General features: G+C 37.4%; 1 protein-coding gene across 5 annotated transcripts in view; it reads left to right on the top strand.

Annotated features, from left to right (window-relative positions):
* Nucleotides 1-11,555, top strand: part of MYO1B (myosin IB) — a 217,156-nt gene extending 205,601 nt beyond the window's left edge. For all 5 annotated transcript variants that reach the window (XM_020993562.2, XM_020993560.2, XM_020993563.2 and 2 more), the window contains 4 exons: nucleotides 2,324-2,456; nucleotides 3,336-3,488; nucleotides 5,291-5,418; nucleotides 10,125-11,555. In XM_020993562.2, the coding sequence (XP_020849221.1) occupies nucleotides 2,324-2,456; nucleotides 3,336-3,488; nucleotides 5,291-5,418; nucleotides 10,125-10,248 (538 nt within the window). In that variant the 3' untranslated portion in view covers nucleotides 10,249-11,555. The remainder of the gene's footprint in view (nucleotides 1-2,323; nucleotides 2,457-3,335; nucleotides 3,489-5,290; nucleotides 5,419-10,124) is intronic.
* The last annotated feature ends 1,210 nt before the right edge of the window (nucleotides 11,556-12,765 follow it).

Below are 12,765 nucleotides of genomic sequence, written 5' to 3'. Positions count from 1 at the left end.
GAAGGTAGCGTTGGTAACGTGCTCAACACTGTATAAAATAATTGGGTAAGACCCATCTTTTAAAACTCCTAATTATCATGAGCTATTCAGCATCAAGATTGAATACTTTGTGTTGGATTATGAGGCATTCTCCATGATTCCCAGGGAATAAATACAATTTCTGTTGGCTGTTTTACAGTAATTATTGTTCAGATTGTCTTGCCTTAAAATATCTATGAAATTGGTCAGAATTGCACTTACATGATGAAATTAGGAGAGTGAATCAATTTGGAGCTTTTTGAGAGTTGCTGAGCCCCCATAAATGGTGCCCTTTAGCTCTGCTAACTCATTGAGCATTACTTAATTGACGTGCAGCTAGCTGATTCCCTATATAATAGGCCCACCACTGTCATAAATAAGGAACAGATTGCTAATTGCAGGTGCAGAGAGAGAAGCCATTTTTCTACCATTAGATGCCTTGCCCTACTTTTCTAACCGTGTCTCATAACGGTCATTTTTCTTCCGCATACTATAATTTTTCACTTGGTGATTGCGAGAAAAAAGTACCTTGTAAAGTCTTAAATATGTTAATGGCAATTTTATCATTTTCTCCAAAAAGAGCACCTGAAAATGAAAATATATTGCTCTACATTTTGTGGAGGTCTGCGTGGAGAGAATTACACAGATCAGTTTGCTTGAAATATTATTCCTCTTCCAGCATTTTCCCTAAGTTATCAGACACATTCTTTTAGAACAATAAAGATGGCAAAAATAATGATAAAGAACAGCTGGATTGTAACTTAAATCATGACTTAAATTGGAAATTGGGTATTTGTCCTTGTTTGGAAGCTATTTTCTTTGTTAACATGCTTTGGAAATTGATAATGAATTTTTTGATGAAGTTTTCCTGAAGGTGGTTATTTAGAAACAAATAATGCTAAGAATACTACTTAGTAGAATTTGTGGAGCATTTTGATTAATTCAGTTTGGGGTTTAACTTTTGAATTGCCAAAATGGCAATAACAAGAACCTAAGCCTTTATACTTGGTCATTTGGTTGTTGGTAAGTTTGTTGGTCCATAGTACTGACAGGAATGGAATGACTGGGTTGTCTCCTAAAACTTTTCATGACATTGCACGTCTTGGGGAACGGAGTGTTTCACAACCTCCTATAGAGAATTTTCTTCCTTAATCTCCCAACCAGTTCTCATGGAGAATTTCATTTGCAATTATGAGAACTCTTCAGCTCGGATCGAGGCTTCCAGTGCCCTGCCCGCAGCTGTGGGCTCTTGGTTTTTGTAAAGATGCTCATGTCTGAGGGTCAGTGGAACAGTGGAAAGAGCAGGGAGATGATCAGAAGATCTGCCTCCGGGTAGAGTTCAAATTCTGCCTTTGGGCTTTACTATTTGTCTCATTGGACAAGTTATCTCACCTCCCTGGGCGTCAGTTTCCTTCTCTGTAGAATGAGACAGTTGGCCTAGATAGTCTCTGAGGGTTCTAACTCTGAATCTATAATTTTATCAATAATACATGATTTTGCTTTGTCAGAATTTGTTGAGTTATTTGTTGTTAGAATTCATGTGTTGTTATGTAAAGTAAAAACTGAAATTTTCCTTCTGGCAGCTTGTGTCTCTTTCTATTTTGTTCTGTGAAAGTGGCTTAATGTGTCCTAGGAGGATAGAATTGCACTTTTCTCATGTATTTCCTATTCAGAGCCTTATTTAAAAGATCTAGAGTGAGGAAAGGCATGTCGTTTTCTTTCATATTAGTTGTTCTGCATGGAGTTACTCTAACAAGTATTCTACTCCTATGCCCAGAAACACCTATTGATTTCTTTTCCTCTTGGAGACTGAAAATTAAATTTTTCATTGTGTCAGGTGGTGGTAATTATCTGTACCCTTTCTCCCATCACTACACATTGTGAAAAGCTGCTAATAAATGCTTTGGGAACAGCTGCAGTTAAGGCTTTTTCATTTGAGCAGATGACAAGGACCTACTCTTTATTCATGCAGTGTCATGTACCTACTCTGTAATGTTCCTCAGCTGAGTGCCTCATGAGGTGTGGGGGTAAAGAAATTGATATTGCCAGCAAATGCTATGGCAACATGAAAAAATAAATGTGAATAGAATTAATATGCGTTTCTAGCTGGGATTGAGGACCAGGTGCAAGTGATAAAACACTGTAATATATAAAAATTTGAATGTCTGCATTTTTATGAAGGTGGCACACTCTTCCCATAGGAGTGTTAGGTTTCAATTCCATATTGAACCTGACTGTTCACTAACAGTGTGACGTCCATTTAAAACCATTAAAATATTTTGTTTCCTTTTTTTTATTGTTGTAGTGTTGGCCAGCCATTCCAAGGGGCTTACCTGGAGATTAGTAAAGACCCCAAGTATAAGAAACTCAAAGATGCCATTGAAGAAAAAATTATCATTGCTGAAGTTGTGAACAAAGTTAACCGAGCTAATGGGAAGGTAAAAATACCAACAGTGAAGACTTACCTAAAAATGTGAATTAAGCAGAATGCTTTTCCCTGCTTTTCCAGATATTAATGAATGTTTTAAATTTCTGCTTGGGCTTTCATCAGGATCACTGTGAAGGATGGGGAGAGGGCTCTGGGATTTGGGACCAGTATGATTTGGGGGAATCCCTTCCCTTCTCTACCCTCCTCTTCTTCATCAGAGTTATGGTAGAACAGTTGGAACTCAGACTTTTTTTATTTATTCACAGCATAGCATTATTCTTTGCCAGGAGGAATTATGGCCCAATTCACAAGAGTTGGGAGACTCGTTTGTGACAAACCTAGCCAAAACTTACCAGCCTGCTGGTTAACACCAGCACACTATTCTTTGAGAGCCACAGGATTATAGTCTTTAATGTCCCTTCTAACTCTGAATTCAATGACTTTGTTTTTCCTGGTGACATTAGATTGAATAATGTGATAGAGCCAAGAAAACTTTGACACAAGGTAGAATTTTAAAGCTTTAAGAAACCTTAGAATTCATTTCGTATAATTCCTTCTTTTTCTGCAAGTGAGAAAACTGAGTCCTAGGGAATTGAAGTCAGTTGCCCAAGCTAGTTAATGGTAGAGATGAGGCTACAACCCAGTTCTCTGATTCTGCATTCATTGGTTTTTCCAGTACATCACGTTGCCTCTCATTCAATGCAGCATGTTCACTAGATGTACACATCTGTAGGCAAAGTAATGTATTATGGAATCAAATTATGTTCTGGAAATAACTGTTGCTTATGGTTTTTAATAGGTGGGTAGTTGTTGCCAATCCATTACTATTACAAATCCTTTACTATTTACATCTTGGTCTTTCATTTTGCCTTTTTTTTTTCCCCTTCAGTGTGCATCCAGGATTTTCCTTCTAACGAATAATAATTTGCTTCTTGCTGATCAAAAGTCTGGACATATTAAATCCGAAGTCCCTCTGGGTGATGTTACAAAAGTGTCCATGAGCTCACAAAATGATGGTTTCTTTGCTGTCCACCTAAAAGAGGTAAATTTTAAGTAGGTTTTCTGCTATTAAGCTGGTTGTTTAAAAGTAGGAAGGTCTGACTTCCATATGTGGTTCATTGTATAATTTGAGGTTTATGCTGAATTTAGCCATTATCAAGTTACTCATTTGAAGTGAATGGAAACCAGCTTGTACAACTCAGATGTGGACTTTTCCAGTCATTTAATGACTACTCAGCTTAACTCATGTTTGATTATATGTTCACTTAACTGTTCCTTTATTGAATAATTTTTTCTTACATGTGTTTGTACAATTAGTGGATAGAAGTTGTGTGAATACATACACACACACACACACAAACACATATCTTTTTCTTCCTTGCCAACATGCAATTAGCAAATGTTGAACATGGGAAGAAGGCAGTGAAAAGAGAGAAAGCCTTACCACGATCACAATTTTTCAGGCATGCTGTGTTTTAAGCCATATGACTGACTAGTACTTCTCCTCCTAGACCTTTAAGAACATGGATTCTGGAACTAGTAATACCACTGAATGTTATCCCATGTAATATTGACTCATAATTCTTTCTGCCCTAGCCTTCCCCTTTTGCAGATGTAATGATTACTTCTGAGTTCTTTGGAAGGCATTTAGGAGAATGCTAGGTAAACTCATTATAGCACTTCGAACAACTTGGAAGAAATGCTGTTTTTGTAAATGTAAGAGTATCTGAGGCCTGAGTCTGCTCCAAATTAAAAAACCAGTTCCTAAGTGTCTGTTGTTCAGTTGTTTCAGCTGTGTCTGACTCTTCATGACTCCATTTTGAAGTTTTCTTGGCAAAGATACTGGAGTGGCTTGCCATTTCCTTCTCCAGCTCATTTGACAAATGAGGAAATTGAGGTAAACAGGGTTAAGTGGCTTGCAAAGGGTCATGCAGTTAGTGTCTGAGGCTGGATTTAAACTCTGGTCTTCCTGACTTCAAGTCCAGAACTCTATCCACTGTGCCACCTAGCTGCCCAAGCACCTGTTACAAAATTACTAGTGCCCTGTAGGTGTGAGAATTCTGTGCCTTTTATCTTTTAATTCAGAGGTTCTTAACCTGGGTGCCACAGACACTTCCAAATTATAAGGAATCCCTGAACTTGGATGGAGAAAAATTTATATCTTTATTTCACTATAATTGATTCCCATTGTAATCTCATATATTGTATGTATTTTAAAACATTATTCTGAGAAAGGAATTCATAAGCTTCACCAGGCTGCCAAAGGGATCCATGACACAGAAGTGATTAAGAATCCCTTCGCTAGGTGCAGTGTCCCTGTTGTTTATCCAGTAAGCTATAATGACATTGACTCAACATAAAGAAACTCTCTGTCTCTTTCAACTAGGTGGTTCATTGGTTAGTGTTCTGAGTCTGGAGTCAGGAAGACCTGAGTGGAATTTAGCCACAAACACTTGATAGAACTGTGTGGCCCCGGGCAAGTCATTTCACCTCTATTTGCCTTAGTTTCCTCATCTGCAAGATGAGGATAATAATAGCACCTACCTCCCAGAGTTGTTGTGAGGATCAAATCAGAAAATTATTGTAAAGTACTTACTTAGCACAGTGCCTGGCACATAGTGTTATATAAATGTTAGTCATTGTTGTTGTTGTTATGATAATGATGAGGATGAGGATGATGATTCTTTGTCACTAATGTTCTTTCTTGACTCACATGGTAATTTTTGTTATCTTTTGTTCAATTCTGTAGTGAACCCAGATACCTTATGATCACCTCTGTCACATCTCTTTGGTAGCTTTCTCTAATTATGCCTTTTTAAAAAACTCTCATTCACTCTCTCTCAGGGCTCAGGAGCAGCTAGTAAAGGGGATTTTCTCTTCAGCAGTGACCACCTGATTGAAATGGCCACCAAGCTCTATCGGACCACGCTAAGCCAAACCAAGCAGAAACTCAACATTGAAATTTCAGATGAGTATGTTTGTTTTACTCTTGGTAGATGATTTTCCTTTATTTCTTCTCTCTTAGTTAAGATTTCCAAACTACATCCTTTTTTCCAAAATCTATTTTTTTATTGCTAGTGGTTATATTAATCTAAATAAGTAACATTTTATAACTGAGAATTAAATATTGGCAATACTCATCACCAAGTGAAACTGGAAACTTTTTATTCATTTGAAAGTTCTTTTTTTTTTACTTGTGGGAACAGTGTTGAAATGTCAAAAGACTTCTATTTTAGTAAGTATATAGATGTATTTAAAAAAAAATTTGATCTACAGTTTTAATTTTTGTGTTGCCCTGAACATTTAACCCCCAGGTTATTCTCTAAGACTGTTAGTTGTAGAGAAGATGCCAACTTGCCTGGGTAATTTTCCTCATTGAGGAATTCCTTATACTAATGAAATAACAGATGCTAATCCCTATTTTAACTTTTACCTTGATTCAGCAAGTGGTTTGTTGTGCCTATGTTTGTGCATGGACACAGGTGCACTGTACATACTCTTCACAGCAGCAATTTAATCTAAATTAACCGCAGGGCTCAAGGTTTAATAAGTTCTGGTTAATTTATTTTTTCAGCTTAGCTAAGAGCTGACCAGAGAACCCTTTGGGTTTCAACCTTTGCTGGAAATCTTTCTAAAGTAATGTCCTTCTCTTTCCTGCCCTTAGGACATAAAGAAAGCATAGGGAACTTGATTCAAACTTTTTTCATTGAGAATCCCTATCTTTAATGTCTTTTCTCATTGTACTCTACTGGAGCCGGTTATAGGCCAGGAGATGAATGTGTAGTTTGCCTTACTTGCCTCCTCTCCTTACAAAAAAGAGAGAGGGCTGGAAGGAGGAGACTCTGGCTGCTTCATTAACATCCAATTGAGCTTTCTGCATACATTCTAGGTATATTTAGAACAAAGACCGTTTCTTCTAATATTTTCAGGCACTGCTAGAAGGTATAGTAGACACAGTGTTGGATGTAGGAGTCAGATAAACCTGAGTTTATATCCTGCCTCTGCACTAGCAAATCATTCAGTCTTTTTAACCTCACGTCTTTATCTGCAAAATGGGATTGTGCGAGGATCTAAAGATGATGGATGTAAAATGCATTGCAAACCTTAAAGTACTATGTTCATCATCTTTTGTATCAGCTCGTCCCCCCGAGAGCTAAGTACTTTATTCTGTACAACATGAACATCTATCAAATGTGAAAGAAAATTAAAATCAGAGGAAGGTATAGATCCGTCCATGTCACCTCAGAGTCTAGAATAGGACTGTATATTGTCATCATTAGTAATAATAGCAATGATAATAAGGCACTTAAGCTTCTTCAAAGTGATTTATATGTATCATTTCCAGTAAATACAGTAGTTGTTAGTGGATGGAATTACTATTCTTACTAGCTACCCTAATTCAGGCTCTCATTATTTCTTGCCCTGGACTATTATAGTGGTCTCTAACTTGGTCCATCTCTAGTTTTTCTCTTCACTAATTCTTCACACCATTGCCAAAAGAACCTTTCTAATGCAAAGTTCTGTCTGTGGAGCCCTTCTACTAAAATTTTTTCAGTGGTCACCCCACTGCCTATGGTATAAAATATAACCCCCCACCCCCAACAGGAACTGTTTCACTTTTATTTTTGGCGTCCTGGTGTATCACTTGCACGTAGGATCAAATGCAACAATAAAGAAAAAGCTGGGGCAGCTAGGTGGCCCAGTGGATAGAGCACTGGCCCTGAACTCAGGAGGACCTGAGTTCAGATTTGGCCTCAGACCAAACACTTGATGCTTTTAGCTGTGTGACCCTGGGCAAGTCACTTAACCCCAACTGCCTTGAAAAAAAATTTTTTTTAAAAGAAAAGAAAAAGCTCTTTGCACACTTTAAAATACTTGTAAATGCCTGTTTTTATTATTTAAGTCCTAAAAAAAACCAATTTTTGAATTATTTTTTCCCTGAGGAAACATTTCGTAAAAAGGAAAGAGCAGTGAAGATCCTCATGTTTCTCCTGGGCCTTTCTGAAGGCCATCTATTTCTGTGGCCTTATGTTACAGATTTAGTAGATCCATCTAGAAGGTGTTTCAGATTTAAGCAGAAATTTGCCAAAAAGCCACTGATGGGACAAGTATCCTAGAACAGCACTGTGTTTTTCAGTCTCAAGTGGATTTATTTCCACTTTATCATTGGTTTTGTAGACAGACATTCTTAGGGTTTGGACTCAGTATCTTTTTTGGAAGTAGAAGCAGCTATTTCCAACACCACTCATTTCTGTAACCATTATTGAGCAATGGGTTTGGCAAATTACAGGGAGAATGGCATAAGGCGAGTCTACCTCTTATTACACTGTTGTCGTCTCTATAAGTAGACGTTGGATGAGACAAGGGAAGGCTACGGATAGTTAGAGCAGGCAGACACCCAACTGCCACGGCCACCTGAGTTTCTCTGGAGCTACAGAATATTTCTTTTCCATCTAACCTGTGAGTATATAGTGGTACTCAGAATGAGTTTATTTTAAGCCCCAAGTATTTTAAGTGATTTTAAGGATTCATGAATTTTGCATGGAAATCTACATTTTTGTAACTGTTACTAATTCAAACAACTATGGGCCTGTATATATTTTATTGTTGTTCAGTCATTTCAACCACGTCTGACTTTCTATGAACTTGTCTGGGGTTTTCTTAGCAAAGGTACTAGAGTAGTTTGCCATTTCATTCTCTAGCTTATTTTACAGATGAGGAAACTGAGGCAAACAGTTAAGTGACTTGATTGGGGTCACACAGCTAGGAAGTGTCTGAGGCTGGATTTGAACTCAGGAAAATGAGTCTTTCTGGTTCCCAGCCAAGTGCTGTGTCTGCAGTACCACCTAGCAGCCAGCCACACACACACACACACACACACACACACACACACACACACACACACACATATTTATTGGAAACGTACAATTCATAGCATTGATCTGCTGAGAGAGCCTTTTGAAGTGGTACATGGAAGACTCCATAGATTGGATATATCCTTATATTTCCTTATAGTCCTGCCAGAATTCATACACTCTTCTTAAGGGGTCATGTGCTGAAAGCACATTGGGAAAAAGCAGTTGGCATCCATGTATTTCATAGAACCTCAGAGCTGGAAAGAGATCTTGGTGTTCATTTCAGTCCATCCCACCTAGATGTAAGCAGAAAGTTCCCTGAAAGTATTCCTTAAAAATGAAAATGTATTGATGTCTATGATGTCAATTAATTGCTTTCAGTATTTTAATTGAACTTTAAAAGATTGTTCACCCACCCTCACCCCACCCCTTTCAGGAAGAGTAGTACAGAATTATGTGTGAGAATAAAACGCTTCCTTCTTACACTCTTGGCTTTAAAAAAACTCCAAGCCATTCAAAATCACAGGAAGTGGTATATTTTTAAATTAAGGCTGAGCTAAAGCCTGGCATATCAAATTTCATCCTAGTATGTAATGTCTGAAAGAATTGGGTCGTCCAGCCTTTGAAACTGAGGCTTAGCTTAAAAATATCGGAACTGTTTGCATCTTATTTGTTGCTATGGATTTCTCAGTGGATGTGTCAATTTACTTTCTGTATACTTACACCAGTAACATTTATACAACTGCTCCATAAGAAACACACAGGAGATACTATCAAATTTAACTCTGCCTTGTGCCTTTAGAAACTGTCTTGCATAGTGTACAGAGCGTAGGGCTTGGAGTCAGGAAGTGCTGGGTTTCAGATCCCGGTTGGGGCTCATTGTGATACAGTGGTAGGAAGACATGATTTGGAGTCAGAGGAGCTGGGTTCAGATTCCAGCTCTGCCACTTACTAGGTCCAGATGACCCAAAACTGTAGTCACCTTGTCTTCTCTTGGCCTCATTTTCTTCATCAGTAGAATTAAAGGATCCGAATAGACAGCCTTGTATTTCTTTCTAGCTCTTAAATTTATGAGCCTCTGATACTAGCTGTGCAGGTCTCTGTGAGTCATATAACCTTTATGTTCCTCAAGCAGTTCACTGGCACTTACCTGCTAAATAGAATCATAGTTGTTCAGTCATTTCAGTTGTGTCTGATTCTTTGGGACCCCATTTGGGGTTTTAGTGGCAAAGAAACTGGTGTGGTTTGCCATTTCCTTCTCCAGCTCATTTGACAGATGATGAAACTGAGGCAGACAGGGCCAAGGGACTTGCCCAGGGTCATACAGCTAGTAAGTGTCTTGAGGCCAGGTTTGAACTCATGTTTTCTTGACTCCAGGCTCTGACACTCTTTCCACTGTGCCACCTAACTGCCTCTTTATGTATTTGTGTATTATGCCTATGAATCAGTCACTGAACATTTGTAAAATGCCAACCTTCACTATTTTTGATGAATTGTACCTGTGTGAAATTAAAAAAAAAAACCACAGAGAAACACAACGTATTTTGTATGTTATATAATGATGAATAATCATCCCTAGACCTTCTGGCGTCAGAATGACATCATATATATGAAATAAGCTAATATGCGTCATTTTCATTAAAGATAAAGCTGATGATAATGTCATATCAGTAGTACTGGTGGAGGACAGGGTGCTAATGACATGAGAGAAATTATTCACTTTATCCAGGGTTGTGACCAGGGTGTTTGTTTTTAAATCATTGTTTAGCATAATCTGTTTTCTGCTTGTGTGCTTTACTTACCAGTTTTCTTGTCTCTCCTAGGTTCCTGGTTCAATTCAGGCAGGACAAAGTATGTGTGAAGTTTATACAGGGCAACCAAAAAAATGGCAGCGTCCCAACCTGCAAGCGAAAAAACAACCGTCTCCTCGAAGTGGCTGTACCTTAACTGCAGTCCTGCTCTTGGGTCTCTCACGGACTCTTTTTTTGTCATAGTGCAATTTTAGGGTTTTATTGGGGGCGGGGATTGGGGAGAGACAGAGTTGTCCACTTGGGGATTGCCAGTGGCTAGTAGTGTTAGAGACCTTTGGCAAAATATTTTGACTAATCAACCTTTAAATCTTTTCTTACTGGAGCAGTTTTAACCCCTGAAATGCAAATTGTCCAGTGACAGGATTTTAGAAAGTAACAATGTTTGTATTCTTATTTTAGTCATTCACCAGCTAGTACTACATTCTGTAAATTGACGTGTGACTGATAAAATATTAATGTGTTAGCATAGAAACCTGACTTAAAAGGTAGATCAAGGTCCTACTGTGAAGGAGAATGAAACCTTACTTGGATGTTTTCCCCCTCAACACATTGCCTTCAGGCATTTTCACTAGTGCTAAGAGCTGGCTAACTCTTGGACTGGGAATGTTGAAAACAAAAATGGTAACTCATAGTAAACAGCATTATTAAGAGCTGTGTAATCTGATCATTAATAGAACGTAGTGCAAGAAGGACTATTTCCATGAGGTAGAAGGAATGTAAGACTGCAAAGAAAGTCCATGCATATGGTTTCTATTTGAAGAAGAAAATCTGGTATTTAGAAAGGACTTTGGAATTTTATTCAGATTATTTGTAATGGCTTTAAGTTGTAGAAAGCTCATATTCTTATTTTAAAAGAAGTGACAGTAGATTTCCTGTCATTTTCCAAAGCAGTGCAGTGAAAATATATTTTTCTCTGATGCATATTCCTTTGTTTTCAGTTAACATTAGATGAGTCTACATCATGCTAATGCCTGCAGAGCGCTATTATCACCAAATTTCAGGTAGCTATTTAAACAGTTAAGTGAAGGGTGAAAGCCTTTTCAGATATTGGCATATGTCCTTATGATGTGCAATAAAGCATTCAAGACCTTTTTTTTTTTTGAAAGTTATTTATAATACACTTTTGTGTATAAGAGAGGTGATTGGTACAGCTTGCATATTTTATGCACGGATTAAAGTGGGTTTGTGTTATTAATCTGTAGGATTTTTTTTTTCAAATTTACACTAAAGTTCTCAATTTGGAAACTATGCTTGGAATTAAAGAGTTTCTTAATTTGGGGAGATGATGTATATAAATTGGTATTATGTTAAATAATAAAATTGTTCTAATTCGGTGCTTTTTGGTATTCCTATGTTATAATCATACTTTGTATTTCAAACTGTTTCCTCTGTTTTGTGCCTGATGTAATGTGTGCGCACAAAAAAAAAACTTCACAAAGTTTACTTTATGTTTTCAGTGTAACTGATTTTTCACTTATCTTTATAAACCAGAAATGTTCATTGAAAATATTAGTTTTCTTTTTCGTTTTTAGATAGAAAGAACTATTTACATGAAGAGTTTCTTTAAGTCATTTTTACTTGTTGATGTATGGATAGTCTGATATATCAAAATTCTTTCAGTTAGGTTAAGTGAGGATCTCTGAATTGTGGAGTAGAAATATAGGCATAAATGTACTTAAGCCCAAAATGACAGGAGAATTCAAGTTTTTCATTGGTTTACTTAAATTCAAAACTAACAACTAAATACCTCATTATTTTCAAGTCATTTCTTATATTATAAAAAAAATAAGGCTATCATTGCTACATATGTGTGTGATATACACATGCACACACACACATACATACACACACACACACACATTTTTTGCACAAATATCCTATCATAGTATCGTTGAAACTTTACAAACCATACTGCATTCATCTCCTATAGATGAAATACTTAGTCTCAAACTCCTTGTGGAATGTTTTCATATGACATTTTCTTAACCAATTAGAAAAATTCGGTAATGCTTTTTCTCCAGTAGAGATTTGTCCTTTGCTTCAGATATGATAGAACGAAAGATTCTTATCAATCAAAGTTCACATAGCTTTTGGTCACTTTTTTAAAACTGTAGAATTCTCAGGATGGTGATGTTTGACTTTACTGGGTTCAGCTTTTCCCTTGGCTTTCCGTCACTGTCTCCTTAGAGTTCTTTAGTCCAAGGTTGCAGGGGGATATACTATCTTTAACATTGAGTGGGAGTTAAGATTTTCTTCTAGGGACTCTTGATTGAAGAAGTCACAAATTTAGCAAGAAGATGGATACGTCTCTCACACACACGTGTGCGCACACACACACACGTAATAGACATTTGAGTCCAATTTGAAATTGCCCTGAAGCACTCATTTTATAGTTTTCAGCATGTAAAAAGAATAAGAAGTTTGTGGCCTATCTTATTTAAGAAGCAGGCAAGCCTTAATTTTAGCCAGATTGTCCCCTTCCTGGAAGTGGTCCCCACGGTTGGGTTTGCAAGATTGGAGAAGGAGCAGAGCTAGTCTACCAGAACTGCGAATAAAGAGGGAGCCCAGCATTCAATTGGCCAATCCAGAAAGCTTTTTTTTTTAAAGACTGGAACTACTCTTCACATTATTAACCTCAATTGCTTGTTCAAGG

This window comes from Phascolarctos cinereus, unplaced genomic scaffold, assembly GCF_003287225.1.
Source record: "Phascolarctos cinereus isolate Bilbo 61053 unplaced genomic scaffold, phaCin_HiC Scaffold_726;HRSCAF=1367, whole genome shotgun sequence".
Lineage (NCBI taxonomy): Eukaryota > Metazoa > Chordata > Mammalia > Diprotodontia > Phascolarctidae > Phascolarctos > Phascolarctos cinereus.
The sequence above is the reverse complement of the archived record's forward strand: the minus strand, read 5'-3'. Positions and strand labels throughout refer to the sequence as shown.